The following is a 22,818-nucleotide window of genomic DNA, read 5'->3' as shown; positions in this document are numbered from 1 at the left end:
GGGGGGCTATTCTGGGGGGGCCTATACTGGAGACAAGTCCGCCCATCATGTAAAAAAGAGGAGCTGATTCGAAGCGCAGATCTCGGGAAGGGTTACACAAGGAACTGTCGCTCACTTCCCCAATTCGCCATTGCCATCATGTTTGTCCCCCTTTTCGTTGATGCGCGCGTCGCGGAGGAGAGGCAGGGAGGGAGAGAGGCAGAGAGGCAGAGAGGCAGAGAAGAAAGCAGGCGGCGAGAGCTTCTGAAAGGTTTACAAGATGGCTTGGCAACGACAAGCTTAGATACACACACCGAAGCATTGACCCACGACACGTCCATCCGCCGCGAGACGTGCTGCGCTGTATCACACACATACGCACCTGCACACGCACCTACTGTTCGATGATTCAATTTCATCATTGTTTCCACAGCAGCCACGACCGTCTACCATAGACCCTTGCATTTCAATTTTGTGTAAAATGAAGCAATATCCACTGCCCGCATCTGTCACGCATTTCTCACATGTCCAAGCTTGGCATTCCTGTTTCATGCTTCCACGAGAGGTTTAGATCCAAGATGCTGCGCGCACATACACGCACACAACAAGCTGCCATGTCCGGTCCGCTACTACCATATGGTGCCATTTTAGTTTCGCTCCGTCCGCAGTCAGCGTTGTGCAACACATGCAGCCAGATTGGCTTTTTTTTACCCGTTTGCCGTTGGCGTGGCCGACAGCATGATGGGCCTAAAACAGCCAACACTCCAAAAGGGAAACACTGCTGAACAATCCCGGCGGCCGTAGATCAACAGATAAGCGGCCTGGCCGTAAAGCACTTCTGCCGCCCCGCGATTGGTCCGTCGCTATTTCTGATCGTCCAGCGTCCTCAACATGAAGAAGCCTGCCATTGGACTAGCCGAATAGTCAGGAACAAACATCAACCCCTTTTTCGTGTCCGTTGCCACTAGCCTAATACTACTACTTGTCGGCTACTATCCGCTAACAGCAGCTTTTTCCCTTCGAGCTGCTCAAAGGTGCATTACGGCGTCAAAGTCTACCAGCCTATTTGCAATAGCACTCAGCTTCCAGCTTCCATCAGCTCGCTGCTATCGCTCAACCAATGTTCTAGAGTACTTACTATATATGCACGATATGGATGTGGGTGGGTGTGGGTGTGGGTGGCATCCCTCCGCCGGTTTTATTTCACGGGCCTTGCTTTTTTTCGTGACTGACTAGCGGGCGAACGTCGAATTGACCACGGTTTATGGGTCCTGACAGATCATCTAATTTCGATAAGAGCAAGCAGCAACCTCAGCCAGTCGTCTGTGCATGCGTTTGCGGCGCCCATTAGGGAATCAAGCTCTAGTCTCCGGTCGCCACAAACAATTGAGGCTCTCGTGTATGTAAGGCATGTCCTTCCATGTAGGCAGCCTCCGGTTAGCCTTCGGCAAGCCCCCGGAGGCTGCTTGGATAGGGGATCGTTGCAGCTCGAATCAATTTCGTCGCAAGGGAGTGGGGCAGATCTACGCAATCAGCTGCTGGGAAGGGCTGCGAAACCGCCGTCTCATGTTGAGGTTCTCGCAGCACTGTTTGCTCAGTTGCCCGTCCGCTCCCTGGTGCTTGGGACTGCAAGAAGGAAAAGACCGGATCTTCTGTCGATCAGGTCAAACTACGTTCAAGGCTTGGGCTGCTAAGCAAGCCCTTCCCGGGAAGAGTAGCTCACGATGGCTTAGCACGATTCAGTTTCGTGCTAATAATAAGTCATTGTCTGCAGTATACGGTTCTCGTCGACTTCTACGCCCATGACGAAAGCTGTCTCACAAAATGGGCTACCGGCGGATGCGACAAAGCTTCTTCCACCTCTTACGCGGCCCATTCCTCTGCCCAAGGGAGAAATTTCTCGGCTGCTGGGGTCCACAAGCAGTCGCAATGCATGATCGAGTGCTGTGTTCCACCAAACCGCTGCGTGCACACACATCTGGCCTAAACTTAGGTAACCAATACGAGGCAGGCGACGCTCTTCATGATGCCGATGCCTGAGTCGACTAGACGAACACTCTATACTCTGTACCGCCAACTACTGTGGTTGTTCTCGTGTTCCGAGACGAGCGCCCGTGTAACGACTTGCAAGCAGATAGATTGATGCGCGTGAAAGCCAATGGCCCTGATTTACTCGAGTCCGGTGCCCGGAGTAGCCTAGCCATACTGTCCTTACACGGAAACTACAGCTGTCAAACGGGATAATTGAAGCCGTGAGAACCTTTTCGCATGAGCGCACGACATTAGCCCCGAGCCGCACGTACGCAGCTGGCTTTTGCGATTCCTTGAGTCCAGCCCACTCAGTGTTTGTTTTGTAGCTTGCTCCCAATGCCGCGGGTGCTGCCTGCACACGGTAGCGGTAGCGCAAATTGCTGTCCCGGTGCCCGGTTCAAGATTGGGGACGACGAACAGCCCCGCGATGGTGATTCATTGCAACGCTGGCTGGCTGGCTGGCTTTAACTATGGGTGCGATGACGATGTCATCACCCAAAGGCATTGAACAGGAAGAGGCTCTGGCGCTCGGAACTGACCAGAACAGCCAGTTGGACGATGGGGAAGCGGGTCGCTGATTCGTCACCCTCCTATGCCTGCACGCCGGAGAGTGGCCCCCCAAAGACGACTACTATCGTCGACATATGTCGATGACAATTTACCTTTTGGGATGTCGATTTCAAGTTCGGCCAAGCAAAGCAGGTAAGAGCGTTGGCTGACTGCATGTGCAGCTCTGCTGGTATCAAGCGGCAGAAGCGGGATTTGGGGCAATGTCAGAATCATATCTACAACCATGTATACATGTACACTATACACATCGAGATATTGGCAGGGGGTGTTTCCGTCCGCGGGAGGAAGCCTCCACCCACCACTGCTGCCAGCAGATAGTGCAATCTTGTCCTTACCGGGGTTGCAAAGCACAAAGCACAAATAGGATGTAATGACCGGCGCGGAAAAGGCTAATGCAACATGGGTTCCGTACGCCCTCGACTGCAGACACGATAAATAGTGATGGCATGTCGCTGTTTCAGGGTCTCCAGCGGCAGCCATCGCGACAGATTTTGAGTTGTGGTGTGTTGATTCTAGTTTGGTGCGGGATGTCCTGGAGGATTCCCGCCAAGGGGAAGCCCGAAGTCTAGAAGCCGGTCTCTTGGAATGGTGCCAAGGTCTAGGTAGAAAACGTCTTGGGGCCCGCGACTATTCGAGCAACGGCAGCAGAAGTCATCATTTACTAGCCCTCGTCAATCAAAAATGTTTACTGCTAGGCATGGAAGTTTATGTATGATTATTGTGACGGGCCAGCTGAACAGCCAGGGCATTAAACAAGTCAGATTAGAATTTATCCAGGGCCATCAACAGCAGCAGAGAGAGCAGGATTAGGCCCGATCAGATATTGCAATAGCTCTGCACATCTGTGACGATCTTTGGCAGAGCTTGGGGCAGGCTGGCGCGTCCACCCCTAATGAAGTACCGGGCGCAGATACTTGCCCCCACTACCAATCGACGTGCGTAAATGCATGCGTCCATGTACCAACCTCTCTCTCCCTCCCTACCTTACTGGGGGTAGTGAGGTAGTTCAGATATGCTGTGCCGCAGAGCGCGTCGGCGGCGATTCAGCATGTACTCCAGGCCTAAAGTGGCAGGGCGACTGCGAGGTACAGGCCACCTCCCCGGGTAGTAGTAGTACGGGAGAGCAGTGCTGTATGCTGCCCCCCCTATCTCCCTCTGCCCCTCCCTACCACCTGTCCTGTCTGTCCCAAGTTAAATAATCCCAGATCAAACCTGCGTGGTTGAGTGGAGCCCCTGCCATAACTCAAATAATGCAGCCCTTTTTTCCAACTTCCAAGTTTGCCCTCAATTGATTTATCTCTCCCACCTCCCCTAAACAAAACAGCCATCCTGTTTTCCTTCCTCTTGCGAACCTTTTCTGTACTCTTCAATCTACTTTTGAAGTCGGTCCAGACGAGGTCAACGCTCTACGCGGTCTTGGAATAGTCATATTCTCCACTGCCACCACAAGATATCCCGGTCCTATCTAGGCCATCTGCATTCGTTACATCCTTTCATTCTTGATACTGTACTCTACTGTTGCTTCCCCCTTTTACCAACCTTTTAATCTTTCGACGACACCAACGACAAAATGAGCGGCGAAGAGAAGACCAGAGTCTCGGGAGAGATCCCGCGGCCTGAGCCCAAGGGCCCCATTCTGCCCGCCCCTGCTACCGACAAGTCGGACGCTCTTGGCCTGAGCCTGAACATCCACCCGGCACTTTATGTCACGTACGTCGATGGCCCCGTTGCGGCGCACTTTCCCGTTCCCTCCCACGGAAGGAATGCAAATCGCTAACCAAGAGGCAACCGCAGAGTCTGGATTGCTTGCTCGTCCTCCGTCATCCTGTTCAACAAATGGATTCTCGACACCCTCAACTTCCGTAAGTCGCACCGCCAGCACCGATTCGCACGCCAGCTGCGGTGAAACACGATACTGAGACTAGACAGGTTATCCCGTCATCCTCACGACGTACCACTTGACGTTTGCCACGATCATGACACAGATTCTCGCCCGCTACACGCACCTCCTTGATGGCCGCAAGACCGTCAAGATGACTGGCCGCGTCTACCTGCGCGCCATTGTGCCCATCGGTGTTTTCTTCAGCTTGAGTTTGATTTGCGGCAACCTGACCTACCTGTACCTCAGTGTTGCCTTCATCCAGATGCTCAAGGCTACTACGCCTGTTGCTGTCCTCCTTTCCAGTTGGGTCATGGGAATTGCCCAGCCCAACATGAAGGTTTTGATGAACGTTTCGGCCATTGTTGTCGGTGTCATGATTGCCTCTTTCGGAGAGATCAAGTTCGTTTGGGTCGGCTTCTTCTTCCAGATCGGTGGTGTCGTCTTCGAGGCCGTCCGTCTCAACTTGGTCCAGGCCCTTCTCAGCTCTGCCGAGTACAAGATGGATCCCCTGGTCTCCGTGTACTACTTCGCCCCCGTCTGCGCTGTCATGAACGGTCTTGTTGCCCTTTTCTGGGAGGTGCCCAAGGTCTCGATGGACCAGGTTTACCACGTTGGTCTGTTCACCTTCTTCCTGAACGGTCTTTGCGCCTTCATGCTGAACGTTTCCGTCGTTCTTCTGGTAAGTTTCACAACTGTCTTCTTCTCTCGAGACAAGATGCTAATTGACGTAATTGTAGATCGGCAAGACTTCATCCCTCGTCATGACTCTCTGCGGTGTCCTCAAGGATGTCCTGCTCGTTGCTGCCTCCATGCTGATCTGGGGTACCCCTATCTCGGGTCTCCAGGCATTCGGCTACACCATTGCTCTTGGTGGCATGGTCTACTACAAGCTTGGTTACGAAGCCATCAAGGGCTACGCTGCCGAGGGCGGCCGCCAGTGGGCTGAACTTGGCCAGACCCGTCCTGCTCTGCGCAAGGTCATCGCCATCTCGGTTGGCCTGTTCGTGATTTTCGTCCTGTTTGGCGGCTTGGCTCCTACCTACGCCCCTGAATATGACCCTTCCAAGTACATGTCCGAGGCTGCTGCCAAGTACGGCTGGAACTCATGAGGGAATGAGACGCAGTGAACGGGCAAAACGCCTGTTCCTGGTATGATGTTTGATATTACGAGGCGAGGTCCGGAGTTCATAATGGCAACCACCACGAGATGATGATGACGTGGAAGTTCGATCACTGGGCACCCCCCCAGATTGGCTATGAACAATGTGATCATAGCAGGACGGGAATTTCTGCAATCTCCAGTACATAATTTGCACCCATTTCCTTCATTCCCATTTGCGCCCTTATACAAGGAAACTCATAATTGGATCCTTTCTCATTCACCCAGGTCTTCTGCGAAGGAGGGAAGGGCCTGTCAGTGTCTGATTGTACAGCTATAGAACAGGGGAAAGGCGTCGAGAGCAAAGAGCTCGGTGGGACGGCGATGTTTACGCTCAAAAGCGTGTCCGGATGTAACTTAGAAACGGCGCTGGGCGAAATAGACAACAAATCTTGAATGTAAAACATATCTTGACTATTGACTACACTCGAAGGCGATGAATACTCCAGGTGCTGTGGAATCAGTATCTACACACCTGACTTAAACGGTCAAGACTGTTGATAAGTTTGTTCAGGGCATCACGTCGTCGTGAAGATTTAGACGATGACTAAACCGCGATATCACGAACCGATATAGATGACACTGAGTAAGCGAACCCTGCTCTACGGTTCGCTACACGGTTGTATTAAATATAGATCGCATAAAAACAGTGGGATCGCTCTGGAAAACTTGATAAGCACCGAAGTATCTTCCGATGGCCAGTGTGACTCCCGTCTATTTCCAGGGTGCGGTTCGTGTATCTTCCTGGTGGTGGAAGCACGGCTTTCATATATTTAGCTGCATAAACATTATGACAATACCACTAAACAATGCCAATTCATAAAGTACCGTATAATTTCGTGGGAATAGTGCTATCTACCACCATTAATGGGCACTTTTCTTAAGGTTGTGGTGGGAAAGAGAAGGGTCCAGGGAGACAGGATGATAAACCACGCCACACCACCCTTCTTGATGCCCGCCCAGAAGAGACAGTGACTTAAGAGCGGCCTATGAGGATAGAGAAGTAAAATCTGGTATACATCAACCTGTACCCACGCCGTCTGAACTCCTCCCCTGTGGTCTTATTCCTTTGTTGTCTTCATGGGCACACAGCTCCTCGGAGTCGTGCTCGTTTCGCCGCTTTCGCGAGCCCGCCGGGCCGCGCACCTGGCTTTATTGAAAGTCAAAATGCATCGTCGTACTTCAATTTTGTGTGTGCGTGTGTGCGAATGAGTGAGTGGGAGATCATCAAAATCCTCTTGGCGGCTAAGCACGTGGATATGGCCATCCAAGACATGGACGGTGCGCAAGATAGAGCATGCTCGTGAACACTAGAGACTTTAGCGAGGAACAGAATGTGAGAAAAAGACGCAGGCGACAGATGATTTTCTGGATCAGGCCCAGCAGCCTGTTTCCTGGTCTCTCGCAACGGTCCGCGCGGCGTCGGCACCACCACGGGACCGGACGTCCGTTCAAGATGATCGTGTTGGACCCAAGTATAAGCCCGGCGATGCTTTTGTGGCACACGCGGCTACTTGGGAATTACTCTGAAACAGCTTTGGGTGCCTACCTGCATAAGATTTTGTAACCCCCACGTTGATGTTGTTAAGAACGTTGATTTGTTGTCGGGCTTTCAAGGTTGGTGATAATCCTCATGTATGCCTAAGCAGCAGCTATATAGGGATAATGCATGGACGAGGACGAACCCTGGACGGGACTTGCTCTATGACGCCGTTGTCTGGACAGGCTGTACTGTGAGACACGAGATACACGTGCCGCCACCTCGATATTATATGCATACCATCTTTCAGCTTTATCATGCTTTCATTTATCGCGGAAGCAGTGTAGAGATATTGAGCATGTTCAGCCAAAATTCGCCATGGTACAGTATACAACAATCCTCACCCAATGGTAATACCAAGCAATGGATCAAGGCTAGCACCTAGCGCCAGTTGCTTGAGACATTAATATCATTGAAAGACAAACAGCCATTCAATACCGACGGCGAGCAGCGTTTTAAATGGCAGATCACTAACACGTGGGCAGATCTTGGTCATCGATGGGCCAATATCAAAAACATGCCCAGCCGCTCAGAAGGCAACGTCACTTGAGACCCATCAATGGTAGTGGTTGTACGGGGTTGCTTTCTACCATAATTAGGTACAGAAAGCGAGGGATGCGATATTTCCCCGAGTTCATCCCAGTCATGCTCGGCCGCCTGTCGAATATGTAGCAGTTGAGTGTTGATCCGAGTCCAACATCGTTCTGGGCCGAACAAAATACACTAATATTGACCTCTCCATGACCTTAACTCCTTTGAAGCGCCAGTTCTGTTCCGTCGTATCTGGGTCAAGCATCATTACTCGTGGAGAACACAGCGCACACGGACACGGTCGTTTTTGGTTGTCTTTGTCAATGCTGTCAATTCATCAAGAGCAATTCCTATTGCGCTCTAGACCGTAAAGGATGCGATATACATCTTTCCCATTTCCCTTGAACCCCGAGAACCGAACGACATGAGAACGTGAACGAGGAAAAATGCGTTTTATTTAGAATCCTGCGAATGGTTAGCCGGGTCGATCGAGGACATGAAAAAAATAGAGAGCGTTGGTGCGCAATGGTGACATACTCAGAGGGGTGAAGAACCATCGGTTCTTGCCGCTGGTGTAGCGCTCCTCCAGCACCTTCTTCACGTTCTTCTTGGCATCCTCACGCTGGCTGACCTCCTTGAAGGTCTCGGCGGTGACGGCACCCTTGAGACCCTCGAGCTCGAGAGTGTAACGGGTGGGCATCAAGTGGTTGTAGTTGATGGCCTTGACGAAAGGCTTGATCTTCGAGCGCTTCTCCTGGCGGGTCTTGGACATGCGGCGGGTGATCTTGGCAGGGTATCGCTCGATGCCAGCAACCAGAGCGTGGCCGTAAGGGTGCGTCTTGTTGCCGCTGTCGACGGGCTGGATGATGACGACCTTAACGAAGGCAAGTTAGCAATTGACTTGGCCGTCTTTGAACTCCCCATGCCCCAAAGCAGGCCATCATGACTTCCGAGGTCGAACCGCTCAAGTTGCGTCTGTCGAATAATTTCGTCCCGAGCCGGCCATCGTCTCCCCCTCCACACAGGCACACGCATATTTCTTTGGGGCGGGAATTCTTCTGGCTGTCGAAACGTACCTTCTTACCGGCGTAGCGGCCGCGGGTGATGATGGCAACTCTGCCGACCTTAAGGAACTTCATTTTGTCGTCGGGTTGTCGAGGGCAAGTATGAAGTCGGAAAGAGGGACGTTGTGTGTGAGGATTGGTGATGTTCCTTTGGCGTGCGTTGACCTACCGTAGCTGGAAAAGTTCCCAATGAAAAATCGTGGATTTGTGTGTAGGGCAAAAATCCATAGCCAATGAGAAAAGGAGAATTGTGGGTCATCTGCATGGCCCAAGCGTCTGATTAGATAGCACTGCTTTTCCCTCTGGAAATGGTACAAGTTGTAAGTATCTTACCGATTGACCGACGGAGGGGCACGGAGCTTGGGACAGTTTTGGTCCGAAGTAGAGCGAGCCGAGTAGCAAGCAGCAGCAGCAGCAGCTTGATCGATGAAGCCCACCACCACACAATAACACCACCCGCCCCCATTGGACATCAATGGTACCTTTTCAGCTTGATCGCAAGTTGGTTAAACCCAGCACCTTTGGCTTCCAAAGCAAGTAAACATTCCTGAAGCTATCGTACGCCTCATATTGCGCAAACAGTGCATCATGGCACCTCCCACCTACATCATCTCTAAGGTTGCCGATCCTATCTTCGCTCTCTTCATTGGTCTCAGCGCAGCTGCTACTCGGATCAATCGTGAAGAGAAGGAACAGGGTCGGACCACGCGGGAGACCATTGGTTCTCTACAGAGGTGAATAATCTCTATTTTGGCCTCCTTGCATGGCCGCCAACTTTCTACAATACGCTTTGTACTGACATGCGCTTGATCAGACGTCTCGGGCTCTCAAAGAAATCTTCGTAATACACACACCAACTTCAAACCTCGAACGCGGGACCATACTCCTTCTTCATAGCCTCACGAACCATTTGGCCACACAACTTGGCTGTAGGGTTTGTGGCGACAGCTAGGCCCTTCGCGATTTCGTTCCCATATCGTCCGCCCAGAGCAAAATCTCTCGATGCTGCTTCTTCAAAGTTCATCTTGCTCCAGCCGATTTCTTTGCGACCCTCGTGTATATTTAAACCGCTCCTGTCCGTTTCGTCCGGCAGCCCTTTTGCGGTAATGTGATACAGCGCTGCTCTCTGGGTGTGAGAAAGCGCCAGCGTCTTGCTGGCCTGTGGGGAGATGGACGAAAATAGGCTCTTCGGTGTCAGCAGCTTGACTGCCTCATCAAGATCCGAGAGTGCCATTGCTGCCGCCTCCTTCTTTTCCGAAAATTGCGCGCCCTGAGCAAGAGCTTTGGGGTCGTCTACGCGCAACAACATCCCGTCGCCATAAAGTCGCCTCAAAGCCTGGGCTCGGTTGTTGCGGGCACTTGCGTATTGGGGGTACTCGGCGATCAGTTGGCCAAGATGAGCAACACAAGTCTTGTATTCCTTGGTAGGGTCTAGGACTGGAGTGGCAGTCTTGAGCCCTGCTAGCTGCATTTCAAGCTGCTGCATTGTCACTACTATGTCGCGCTCTCGCTGAGAAACCCGTTCGTAGACAGAGGGCTGGTGAATGTTCGGGTCCCTGGGCAATGCCGAGTCTATCAAGACAGCCATAAGGGGGTTCGACTCGGGATCCTTCATTTTCTCCAGCACATTCTCATCTCGGCGACTGAGTGAAGTGGACTCCATGTTAATCTGTGGTCTTTCGAACTGGTATACCAGATCGTTCGGTATACTAAACAGGAATCTTGGTCTCGGAGATATCTTCAAATACTGACAAGCGGTGCTCTGATGTCAAGAGTTCAATCTCAATACGTGGTGAGGCTGGGCTGTGCGGAAGATGAATACAAGTGAGATGATTCAAGTCTCTCATGAGTCGCAAACGGGGCAGATGGAGGGTTTCCTAAGCAACAAAGCTCGGCGCCACATACCTTTTGCCAGGGTGCGATAGTTGCCTCTACGAGTGATTACGAGTCCTAGTCCTTCCAACTGATAAGGACTTCCTCATTTTCGGGCAGGTGCATGGCGCATTGAGTCGAGGTGCATTGATATGGCAGGATGACGCTGTCTGAGTGGTCATTTGCAGCAGGCCCCGTGGATGGCCGTGGGTAGCCGAGCGGGTTTACGCCTGGCCCGAGTCTATTTGCAGCGCGGCTGGTATTCCGCCATCCAAGGATGCAAGGACAATAGGATATCCGCATCCACGCTCTTTCATTCAAAGGAACGCCGCGCATTGTCTCGGGCCATCTGACCTAAGCAAAGGGCTTCCAGTGCGGAATTTCGAATCGGCATGTCTACCCTCAGACGGCAGCCGCTGGTCCGCTCTTGGCCGTTGCTGGTCGGCCGCCTTGGCTTACATGCCAGGTCCATATCATTCAGTATTTCACAATGGACTTACTTCACTCATGCTCATTGACGAATCTATCAAAACAACGGCTCTCTTCGACGTGATATCAAGGTGATACTAAACGTCGAAACTGGCAATCAATGCTTCTGGTACTGCTTAACAGTCTCTATTGACCTTCTGGCACTCATTTTCAACCATACATCAAGTCAACTGAATTACCTTGCACAACTACAGGCGACCCGATATGGCACCCTCCGCAGTATCCGAGTTGCTCAACGGGCACACTGCCGATGTGTCGTCCTCCCAAACGGATAACTTCACCCACACCGACGAATTCGCAGTGCAAGCTGGAGTTGCCAACTTCCAAGCCTACGATCATGTCACCTGGTGGGTGGGCAATGCGAAGCAAGCAGCGTCCTACTATAACACCCTCTTCGGCTTCAAAACCATAGCGTACAAGGGCCTGGAGACAGGTAGCAGGTACTTCACCTCGTACGTGGTAGCCAACGGTGACATCCGCTTTGTCTTCACATCCCCTATCCGGTCACATGCCCACCTCCCGGAAGAGGAGCCCATAACTGAGGCCGAGAGTGCCCTCCTCAAGGAGATGCATGCCCACCTGGAGAGGCACGGCGACGCCGTGAAGGACGTGGCCTTCGAGGTGGACAACGTCGAGGGCGTCTATTTCAAGGCCATGTCGGGCGGCGCCGTCTCGGTCCAGGAGCCCACCCGGGTTCACGACAAGCAGCACGGCGCCGTCGAGACGGCCGTGATCCGCACGTACGGCGACACCACTCACACTCTCATCTCACGGGGCTCATATTCGGGCGTCTTCCTACCCGGCTTCCGCGCCCAGTCCCCGCCCCCCTCGAGCGTCAGCCTGCCCTCCGTCGACCTGGCTCGCATCGACCACTGCGTCGGCAACCAGGGCTGGAACGAGATGGTGGCCGCCTGCGCCTTTTACGAGCAGTGTCTCTCCTTTCACCGCTTCTGGAGCGTCGACGACTCGCAGATCTGCACCGAGTTCTCGGCCCTGAGCTCCATCGTGATGGCCTCGGCCAACAACCTGGTCAAGATGCCCATCAACGAACCGGCCCCGGGCAAGAAGAAGTCCCAGATCGAGGAGTACGTCGTCTACAACTCCGGGGCCGGGGTGCAGCACATCGCCCTGCTGACCCGCGACATCATCACCACCGTGGCCGCCATGCGCGCCCGTGGCGTCGAGTTCATCAGCGTTCCGCCCGTCTACTACGAGACGATGCGCCACCGCCTCGCCACCGAGAAGCGCTCCTGGGAGCTCCGCCAGGACTTCGACACCCTCGAGCGCCTCAACATCCTCATCGACTACGATGAGGGCGGCTACCTGCTCCAGCTCTTCACCAAGCCTCTCGTCGACCGCCCCACCGTCTTCGTCGAGATCATCCAGCGCGAGCACTTTGAAGGGTTCGGCGCTGGAAACTTCAAGAGCCTCTTCGAGGCGATCGAGAGGGAGCAGGCCGATAGGGGCAACTTGTAGTCGGGAGCAGTAGACATTGCTATGATGGCTTATGCCGCATAATCTGACGGATTTGAGAAAGGAGGACGGGCAAAAAGAAAGTTGCCGGTGCCGAGTTCATGGCCAAGTTGGCACGGAAAGGCACAGTATAAAGACTGATACCAGTGGAAATTGCAATGTGTATGTATATATCTTAGAAGGCAATCGGATGAACCGGGAGGGACGGATCACGTACCCACGCGGACAGGGAGTTATTGGTCGTTATTTAAGCAAGCGAGCACATTCATATTCATATTCAGCGATAGGCTGTTCACCATCATTATCAATATTGGCATCATATATTTGAATCTGCAGTGAAATAAGATTTTCTGAGGCGCTGTTCTCAAGACTTCAGGCTCGATTAGGGTCGCGAGGCCCTGCTTAGTTCACTATATATACAACGCGGAGATACAAATCCCATCGTCCCGACTGTATCCATCCAAATAGAGGCCATTATCCTCATATGGGGAACACCAGGCTCGTCTGTGTGGTAAAAACGCCGATAATCCTTTCTATCCTTAACTTTGCTCTCTGAACGGCCTTACACCATGGCCCGTCTCTGAAAGCTGGCGACTTTTTCTTCCTCGGGGACTCGCTCACGAGTCTATCTCCATGGCGCTCCCGTTGGCGTCGCCATTCACGTGAGCCTCCGCCGGAGCCCCATCCACGCCGTTCATCTCCAGATCCGGATTGGGATCGTCTCGTGCCCTCGTGTCGCTCTGGCACCCGGGGCAGTTGTGCAGGATCTCGTGCGCGAAGAGATCGCAGTCTATGCAGAAATGGTTGTTGCAGACTTCGCAGGCGTACCGGCTTGACTCGCTTAGCCCCCTAGGCGGTTTGGGCGTTGTAGCCGGGGTGGCTTTAGCCGGGGCATCTTTGGACGGGGCACCACCTGCTGCTGCGGGTGACGCTGTGCCGGCCTCGGCTTTTTCTTCTCTCCTTTGGCTTGGGCTTTGGCGGCTTTGGTTTGTCCGGGAACGGGGCTAAGCAGGCATAGCACGCCTTCGAGCGGGTGGCCTTGGACCACGGAACCTCGACCCAGTTCCGCAGAGGGAACAGATGGTGGTACGAGCGAGCCAGATGCGTGGAGAGGATAAGGGTCAGGCCGCAGCCGGGACACTCGGCCGGCAAACGGCAGACTCTAGAGCCGCAGCGCGTGCAGTCGTATCCCTCCCTTGTGGTGCGGTTGTGGCAGGCGCAATAGTTGATTGTGTCCCCTTCGGCCAAGGTGCGGGAGGGGAAGCCCATCATGAGCAAGCTGGCATTGCTTTGCTCTTCTGTACGTGTGGCCGGTGGTGTCGTGAGCTCGAGGAGCAAGTCGCGAAAATGCTGCTCGTGCAGTGCTATCCGATAGCCGGATTCGTCGCCCCCATTGGTTTTGCTGCATAACTCGGCGCAGATGGCGACCTGCGCGGCAACTCCCACCACTGATACTCGTACGCGATCCTTTATTAGGGAGCTGATGGTGTCATGGATGTCGCCAGGATCACTGGACATGAGTGCCCCATAGACGACGAGGACTTCTCGTGTGCCATGTGAAGGAGTATTACTGTAGACAATCTGTGAGAAAAACCGATTCCAAATACCCACACATTGAAGCCGGCGAAAGGCTCGCAAGAAAAGACTTACAATAAAGCACCCCTGCACATCTCCAGCGCGTTCTGCAGACTGGGGCTGCCCTGGGGCTCCTGCTTTACCCATTCCTCCAGCTTCTCCAGGTGATGACTTGGGCTTCCGCTCATGTCGCTGACGCGCACGGCGACGCCGTCCCTCATGCCCACGATGCTCAGCTGGGAGATGGGGTTCTGCTCAAAGTATTCTCGTACGAATTCCTTTGTGTAGGCCATGGTCAGCTCGTGGCGGCTGGGCAGCAGATCCTTCTCGAGCATGGCGAACGACATGTCCAGCACGAGCACCAGGTGCCGTATTATACCTCTCTGTAGGGGCGTCGTGTCTTTCATGAGGCGCGCGCGCTTCTGCGCCTCGGCCAGGCCCTCGATGGCCCCCTGCAGAGTGCCATCCGCGCCCTCGGTCACGGTATCCCAGGACCGCTGGAGGTTTTCCCAGGACGCCTGCGTTTCCTTCTTACGCCCACCCTTCTTATTGCCATCGGGCCGTGATCGTCCGCCGCGCGTGTCGTGGGGGTTGCCCAAATCGTCGTCGGAGCCATCGTTGCCGTTGTATTCGCCGTCGGAGTCGGCCATGGCGGCGGTGCTTGCGGGTGAAGGTTGTGGAACGACGGACTACGGGGGAAGCACAAGGGCGCAAGCAGTCACCCAAGATGGGAACAAGTCGCGGAAAGGGACGCCAGGGCTGCTTTCCAGGTGCCCTTTGCAAGCAGGCGCTACTGCATGGAAAAACAAAAAAGTTGTTGATGAGTAAGTAAGTAGGTATGTAGATATCGTACTTGGCTCTTGAAGACCTAAGATCCATATGCCCACCCGCCAAAGTTTCACATAATCTGCCCCGAAGAGATGGGTATCGGGTCTTCAGCGCAGCGCATGGGAACCGCAGCTTTCAAGGGAGGAAAAGGAAAAGGAAGGATCGTCGGGGCGAGGCTGTCGTCAATTGTGACGCACTGTATTATCTTGACCTGACCTGAGTAAATAAGCCTTGGTCGCTTGTCTTTGTCTTTGGCGGCTCCTCCCTTGGCTGCTCACTTAGCGGGGGTGTGTGGGGCAAGTGGCAGCGGCTCTGCTCAAAGCTCAGCTCAGCTCTCCCCACTGCCGCCGGGAATTAATACTTTAGGTATCACATCTCAAGTGTGCACTTGCTTCTGGTGATTTCTAGGGATCCATCTCACCCTTACATCCACAGGTACGGAGCAGTACGGAGTAGCCTTGCATGCATTAATGAGTTCGCTACGAGATGCACGAAATGGGGCCTACTTACACACGTGCAGCTGGCCTACGTTGCTTATTTTGCTAGGCTACATTAGAGCCTCTGTACTGTGATACGGCCAACTACATACGCAGCACTCATACTTACTCTGTGCTGTTACGTAAATACACTATACCCGGAGGCACCGCCGACTCCAGACGGTCAAACGCTCAGCTCGTGTTTCAACCGGGGAAAAGCTAAGGATCGTTGGGGATTAACAAGTACGTAGGGTGGAGGGTCTTTTTCTTACCAGACAACGCTCCTTGCATTGATTGCATGTAGATCAGCATTCCAATACCATCGTCCGTCGAATTCCTGAAATTCCCCGAACGTGGCACCACGTTTATACAGTGGAACAAAGCTCTACATTCCTGTCCAGGCGAATATCACAGGACCGCGGGTGCACCTGGACGAAAACGGATTTAACCAAGTCTTGAGTTCATCATACGACATCATATACATTAGCCGCGTAAATGGGGTATACTATCAACTATGCTACTGAACTCGCCCAGTTTCAAGACGGCTAGAACATCTGCCACTGAATCATGCTGTATGTCTAGCCCGAGATATGCTGCTCCCCCTTCCCTTCCTCCTCTAGTCGAACTTCAATCGCCACGTATATCGTATCGCTGAACAGCTTGACTCGTGTCCCTACATGTGCCTTTGTCAAAGCTACATGCTTCTTCAAAAAAAGGTGGCCGTGTTCCGCGTTATTAAATGAAAAGACCCAAGGGGGCCTTGGTAGAATGTTGCTTGTTGTTGGAATGGGAGGTTTCGCGGTTGCTAGACCAAAAGTCCGCCTGTGAATCCAAAAATAAATAAAAATGATAACAAAGTGGTATACCCGTGAACCAAAAACTCCAACTCCGTGGTCAAATGAGAGACGTGAATTAAATTAGGGATAGCCGGTCGCCGGTCCCGTCGCAATGGGCCAATCGTCTTCGGTTATGCTGGACCAGAAAATCCAGACCATGATGACGGAAAGCAAAGTGAACAGCGTCTCAAAGAGGGCGCCGTCAATTTTCCCCGCAGTGCCGTTGCAAATGTAAGGGCTGATTGTGTAGTTGAAGACCTGGCCAATGGCGAAGAGAAGAGCAGCTCCTGTCAAGTAGGCCATGGGTCGGACTTCGCCGAGTACGCGCAGAACCAGAATCGCCTCGAGGACGAAGAAGGCGACAAGGAAAACCAACGGCGCGAGTTGGTACAGGACATAGAGCGCAATGTTTCGGTTGCCCCCGGCCACGTCCCAGCTGCTCTCGAATGTACCGGTCCAGTTGTAACCAGTGTCGAGGGCGATGTAGCCAGTGCCGACAAGAAGAACAACGCCGGACAGCAGCATCAAGCCGAGAGAGACCGGTGTCCCGTCGTCGATAACCTGGTATCCGACTACACCGTTGAGCATCAAAATCCACGTCGTTGCGATCACCATGCCGATGTGAACGCCGGAAAATGCCTGAATAAGAGTTAGATGATGTGTTCAGGTCAGATAGAGATTCAACGGTTCAGAGCTTACAATCCGGACTGTTGGGCTCAGAGGGAACTCTCCCACAGTGAAAATTTCACATATTTCAAGAATGATGTATCCAATAAGGAACAATTGCATTTCCCTATCCAAGATGTTAGCGACTCGCCAAATAGCGCGAGCGAACAGGTGATTCAGCTTACCTCCGGCCAACAGCTGCCTTCTTCCTTTCAGATAGCAGCAGCAGTAACGCTGCGACTGCAATTGCGATTCCACAAAGTAATATAGAACCTTCAAAAGTCATTAGCACCAGTGAAATCCAAAATTTCGTCACTCAGACTTACCCAGGTTGCCCAATTGACGGCCGCCGCTCAAAGGGATGCCCTCTAGCTTGCAGCCGCCCCATGGTCCCGTCTGGTTGTTTGAATAGGCCGGTCCTTGTGAGAGTAGCTGTATCACCATGTCAGTATTATAATATTATCTCAGAAAGGCTCGGGCAGCGAGAATGTTGGCCACTTACATTACAAACGGGCAAGGTTGCATCGCGGCAGAATGCCTGTTGACGGTGAAAGCTGATCAGCAAGAACTATCACAAGAAGGCCGAATGCGATTGTCGCGTTGTCGCGATTGTCGCGCGCGGGCGTGTGTGCGGCAAGATTGAACTGAGCCTGAACCTACCTCGAACTTGCCAAAATCCGTCGAACCCATTTGATTGCGAGATTGCGAGATTTGCGCGTGGCCGATTCGGTATTATGGTGATAGGGTATTAAGTACTTCGCACAGAGAGGCGTGCAGGTCTGTGCAATGTCTTCGACAGCTTATATCCTTCAAGCTGTAGCTTAGGATTTGTCGCAGGTGACGGGGCTTTCGAGGGGAGAGATATGGGAAGCGAGATCTGGACGGAATGGAAGACTCGCTTGGCCTGTCGGTGTCGAGACGGCTTGCTGTGTTGCAGTAGCTGTTCCTGGGACAAGTGGGTCTTTAGCGAGTTTTGGTTTTCCTCGTTTTTGTTTTTCGGCACTGTATCCTTCCTCCGGTTTTCCCAACCTCACTTGCAGATGTCGTTTTCGTCCTATGATTTTCAGAGATGTCGGTGTCTCGGCAGTGTCGACGGATCAGTGGTGTGGACAGGAAGAAAAAGAACAGACGACGGAGGCAAATAGTAGAGGTTTCCAACCATCCAAGGCTGGCCAACGCTTGACAAGGTGACAAGGGCAATGAGTTGTTACGGCGACCCTGCTGCTCCGCGCATAATTTAAAAACCAATGCTTTTCCCTGGCAGTGGCAGGCTCGCTTGAGGGGGGTGGGCAGCAGAAGCAGCTTGGCAATAGGTATGGAGAGATTGATGAAAGTCGGTAGTAGTATGGGTACGACATGGACAGTATTAGGCAAGCTAAACCTCAAAGAAACATGCTAGCGGAGTGGGGTTGTTGGTCGTCCGAGATGGTTGATGGCCCCATGTCGCCCAGGAAAATGTCTTCAGGTCTTCTTGCAGGCACTACCCAAATGTGTCTTCAAAGAAGGTTAACATTACTGGCCGATGACTGAGTATAGGTACTACTCCTTGCTTTTTCCCTACGAGGCTTCGCAGATAGCTTCGTGCGCATAAACACCAGGTGCTTCTGTCTGATGGATATAGGTGTGTCGCGTCCCAAATAGCAAGCTGCTTCTCAGCCTCTCCTTATTGACAACGACAAAAGAAAGGGCGAGCAGCAGCGCAAGAGGCAGAGGTGGCTAATCGGCATTGAAGGATCGACGTAGGGGCAGGGGACCGACCCAGAGAGGAGAGTCAGACCCAGTGCCCAGCCTCAAGTAAGCAATTTCGCCAGCGTTATGCATGATCTTGATGATGAGGTAGATGTACGACGGCCTAACTTACACCTTCTGGAATATGTCATTATGTTCCGTTTGGTTTCTCGTAACCTAATACACAGCCTCTCGTGTGGACTTCCGTATATCTTTGTCTCTCTTTTGACGATATGCATGTACGTGGGTAAGACAGTGGGTGCAATCAAGGTAAAATTAGCACATGTATGCAAGAAGGTGGCGGGTAGGAAGGGTTGATCGCTGATTCGTCCCTCATAAAGGGTTGGCCTGTTTCGGCCAAGCGAGCTGACTGTAGCGATTGGGTGACCACTCAGGCCTGCACAATTTTATTTAATGTACAGATGTATGTAGAACTCGCTCACGTAAACTGTAGATGCATTCCGACTCAAAGGGATGGCTGTGCATTTGGACTCGCCACTGCGACGTGGACTGCCCGAGCTGTGCAAACGCATGCATACTTTACGCACTCCGGTACAAGCATTGCTACCGAGTTACCCGAGGCAGAAGAAAATATGAACTTTTCGCGAGAGAGCAAGGATATTGACGATTGCGTTTGGTTTGCATGGATGATAGCGCCGTAGGTATTGCAAGGGATCCCCAAGGTTTCAGCCACAGCATTGAAAGGCGCTCACTGGACGACGGCTATGGCGTTGCTGTTGTTGCTGGGCATGCCGCTACCTCTTGTCATCCAGTCGTGCGGATGATGGTTTGCAGTAGTCTGACAGTTGGTCTCAAATGTAGCCCCTGTTTAGCAATATCTCGACTTGGTGACAAGTGCCTCCCTACTTGCTTGTTATTCACGATGAAACCTCAAGCCTCAGCGGCCGCGTCGCAGAAGCCAAGTCCAAATGAGTCCAAGGGAGAAGAAAAGATCCATGAAGCTGGCATATCCCCTTAATATGTGACGTGTGACGTCAATATTAGAGTTACAAGCTGATTTGGTGTCTAAGTGTCTATATATCCAGCCTCTTATCGCGACTGCTAATGTCTCGGCATCGGCCAGCGTCAAGACCCTGAAAGGGATGCAGAGTATACGGTCGACCATTATGCTTTCGGTAATCGCGATGCCATGTTGGTTCGTAGTCTTAGTTTGCAGTCATAACACGCCTCTTATATAGCGAAGTCCCGGCCTCCACCACCAGCGGGCTAAAGAAAACAACTACGGCAACGGTCATCACGCTATAGCTACTCCCTAATGCCACCCCCATCAAGTTTTGGGTTGGCAACAGAGTTACAATGGTCCTGTCTGCGGCTGATCTTGTCGCATGATATTTCGGACGCCTGGCGGCTATAACCGACGAATTGTCTGTGGGCAGCGCCTACTGGTGATGCCAGCGTCTCAAGTATGTGGCTTGTGTCTGTTAGGCGCGTATTGCTGAAGCAAGACCAAAGTCTGAGCGTTTTCCTCTCTTTGAGGCTCATACGTCACCTCGGTGCCCAGCAGACATTGTCCGCGGCCGTGCGATCGTTAGCAAAGTATCCCGCTCGTGCGATGGGAGGCGGGCATTCGCTACCATGATGGCTTGTCAGTAACCCATGAGCGGCTGTCTCTGATCGAACTTGCCGGATGTTGGCTCTTCGGGGGATATGGACGGCCTATGCGACAGGTCGGACTCTGTAACTGTGGTGGTTTTATTGGACATTGCTATCTTTGGCTCGTGGCTGGGTGAAGCAACTGTCGATTGGATATCATGTGAGTCCTGTAGGAGTAGTGCACTGATATAAATACTCTCTCCGTGTGCTGTTGGTGACGGTCTCTATATATCTTAGGGGCTAGATGAAGAAAGATGGTCGTTTGGGTAGATTTGCGGTTATGTTGCTAGTCGTCGTCTACGAATCTAGATGTTTGCAAACTATCCCGCGAAGGCATTCAGTTCTCGATTATAGTAACATGTTCTGGAATGAGGTGGATATATCCTCTGCGATTGAGTGATCATGTGAATACCCAATAAGGTGCTAAGACGAGTATCCCTAAATATCATCATGCACGAGCAAGAGTCCACCCCTTGCAGGTAGTTGTTTTGCCTTCCTCCATGATTCGTAGACGAATCCAACTACTCGGGCTTCCACGGATGGGAATATTGACTGCTACTTACTGTCACGTCGCTGCGACCAGTGCTTTAACCAACTGAGCTAGCCCGACCCTCGTCACCGACTAAACAATGGGCGTCATTGTCAAGTCAGCGTCTTGGCTGTTTACTAGAGCTCATCATCACACCTTACACTTTCTGCGAGGTAGTTGACTTCTTTGAAGCCATCTATGTCCCCCGCTCCGATACACTGAAGGGGACGTTATGGAGCAAGTTAGTTGACAACCTTGAATGCTACCAGCCGCATATGCCCACGAATGAAATATGTCTTCGACGTGTTTGTACCCCTACGTCCCATTCTTCGACTACGCGACCATGCCTAAGCACCACAGGCAGTACCGTGAGGCAGGGTGGCTCGCCTGATGAATGTATTGACAATCAAAAGTAAGTAGTTGATGGCGGCAATATGCCATAGTGGCCGCGTAGTATATCATTGCCTGGGCCGTAGCCTTCTGTTGATTTCCGTGCACCGTCGTCGTGGATAATGGCAAACCAGCCGGAAGATTGATACCCGCCCCTTCCCCCGGGCAAGCAAGCACAGTATTCGAGGTTCTAGGCTGGATCTGTCTCCTCGAGATCTTATGTGTGTTGTAACAATCCTACCTGGTGTACTGACGGCCCTCCAAAGAGCACCATTTGTCTTCCCGCGATGATTGCCTCCTCGATCGCTCTGAATTTCGAACTTCTGTGCTACCATCCAACTTACAAACAGAGTAGCACCACGGCAGAAGCATGGTGTATCTCCCCAGAGGTCTCATCGCCTGATGGCCAAATTAGGAGCTCGTCTCACCGGCTTATAATGTGACTAGCCGAGGTGGTAAGTCGACCGTATGCGATTATGATACTCACGAGATTTTGCCCTTTCAAAGCTCTCCGGATCGGCTATCCTTTGCGCACAGCGGCTGACCCGCCGCCGCAACTGATTAACAAGAGGGGGTTACCAGTTTGCAAACTGCATCTCCCTCTACCCCCTGTCGGTGTTGTAGCAGCCCCTGCCAAGTATTGCTTCAGAGGCACGCCATGGGTGGAAAAGAGGTCAGTGCCTGCCGGCTTGGTATGTGGAAATATGCGTTTGAGGTTATGTTTTTCTCGCCTCAGCAGCGGGATTCAGCATCAGTGTCGGCATTGGAGGGCGAGGGGGTTCGCACCAGACTGCCCCAGCGTAAGCAATAGGGGTGGGAGGAGGGACAGGTGTCTAACGGCTGCGCTGGATAAGGGCTATGTCCGAGTCGTCATCATTAACAGGAGAGGGAGAGGGAGGGAGGGGTTTCCAGACCCCAAGACCCAGGCGCGCATATATAAGCAGACGGGATTCTTCAAACATATGTCCGATTCCATGTATAGACACGGACGCTCTCTCTCTTGAGTATACGCACATGCTAGTCGGTTGTTGCTAGCTATCCAGGATGCCATGACGAATCACATGATATGCACCTCGGGAAACCAGCCTGCACATGTTGAGTCGAACCAAAAATCTCATGAGGAACATATCTCACCCCCAGTCAGGGATATGACAGTATGGATACTCCAGAAGCCTGGGTATTCTCACCGCTGGCGCCCAATTTTACGATGGAGGACCACACGACCTATGAGATAAACCATACCTTTCCCACCAGCAGCACCTATGTATCAAGATCTATATTTCACTTACTCTTGATTTGTCATGAGAGTATTCCGGTATGATTATCTGATAATTGGTTAACCGGAGCAGCAAGTAGCCTCTCGATATGCTAGGTAGAGACTCGATCGGTACACACTAGTAGCAGCTTAGGGTGACAAAAGATCATAGTCGCCCTTATAGTAGCTATACGCCCTGATATTGCGATGCTTGAGCAATCAATGCGTCTCGTCTTCCTGTCGGGGTGTCTCGTACCGTGATATTCGTTTCTTTTTGAGTTACTACATATGACTGCTCGGGGGGTCTATAGACGCCAAATATACTTTGGCG

General features: G+C 52.4%; 6 protein-coding genes across 6 annotated transcripts; 2 read left to right on the top strand and 4 right to left on the bottom strand.

The window, feature by feature from the left end:
* Positions 1-4,150: 4,150 nt before the first annotated feature.
* PG985_009124 (uncharacterized protein) lies at positions 4,151-5,571 on the top strand (the record flags this gene model as incomplete). Its single annotated transcript, XM_066828892.1, has 4 exons — positions 4,151-4,290; positions 4,375-4,442; positions 4,510-5,141; positions 5,200-5,571. The coding sequence occupies 4 exons, from the start codon at positions 4,151-4,153 to the stop codon at positions 5,569-5,571; spliced, it is 1,212 nt and encodes a 403-aa protein (XP_066683804.1).
* Positions 5,572-8,149: 2,578 nt separating this feature from the next.
* PG985_009123 (60S ribosomal protein eL27) lies at positions 8,150-8,831 on the bottom strand (the record flags this gene model as incomplete). Its single annotated transcript, XM_066828891.1, has 3 exons — positions 8,150-8,157; positions 8,230-8,566; positions 8,769-8,831. The coding sequence occupies 3 exons, from the start codon at positions 8,829-8,831 to the stop codon at positions 8,150-8,152; spliced, it is 408 nt and encodes a 135-aa protein (XP_066683803.1).
* Positions 8,832-9,615: 784 nt separating this feature from the next.
* Positions 9,616-10,419, bottom strand: PG985_009122 (uncharacterized protein; the record flags this gene model as incomplete). Its single annotated transcript, XM_066828890.1, has 1 exon — positions 9,616-10,419. One exon carries the CDS (start codon positions 10,417-10,419, stop codon positions 9,616-9,618), a length of 804 nt encoding a protein of 267 aa, XP_066683802.1.
* A 902-nt stretch (positions 10,420-11,321) lies between these two features.
* PG985_009121 (Glyoxalase/Bleomycin resistance protein/Dihydroxybiphenyl dioxygenase) lies at positions 11,322-12,593 on the top strand (the record flags this gene model as incomplete). Its single annotated transcript, XM_066828889.1, has 1 exon — positions 11,322-12,593. The coding sequence occupies one exon, from the start codon at positions 11,322-11,324 to the stop codon at positions 12,591-12,593; it is 1,272 nt and encodes a 423-aa protein (XP_066683801.1).
* A 614-nt stretch (positions 12,594-13,207) lies between these two features.
* Positions 13,208-14,815, bottom strand: PG985_009120 (uncharacterized protein; the record flags this gene model as incomplete). The annotated part of the gene is made up of 3 exons (XM_066828888.1): positions 13,208-13,550; positions 13,612-14,160; positions 14,241-14,815. 3 exons carry the CDS (start codon positions 14,813-14,815, stop codon positions 13,208-13,210), a joined length of 1,467 nt encoding a protein of 488 aa, XP_066683800.1.
* Positions 14,816-16,386: 1,571 nt separating this feature from the next.
* PG985_009119 (uncharacterized protein) lies at positions 16,387-17,415 on the bottom strand (the record flags this gene model as incomplete). The annotated part of the gene is made up of 4 exons (XM_066828887.1): positions 16,387-16,944; positions 17,005-17,098; positions 17,157-17,244; positions 17,298-17,415. 4 exons carry the CDS (start codon positions 17,413-17,415, stop codon positions 16,387-16,389), a joined length of 858 nt encoding a protein of 285 aa, XP_066683799.1.
* Between the last annotated feature and the right edge of the window lie 5,403 nt (positions 17,416-22,818).

The sequence above is a fragment of the Apiospora marii genome (genome assembly GCF_038362585.1).
Source record: "Apiospora marii strain CBS 49790 chromosome Unknown utg000005l_segment0_segment0, whole genome shotgun sequence".
Lineage (NCBI taxonomy): Eukaryota > Fungi > Ascomycota > Sordariomycetes > Amphisphaeriales > Apiosporaceae > Apiospora > Apiospora marii.
The sequence above is the reverse complement of the archived record's forward strand: the minus strand, read 5'-3'. Positions and strand labels throughout refer to the sequence as shown.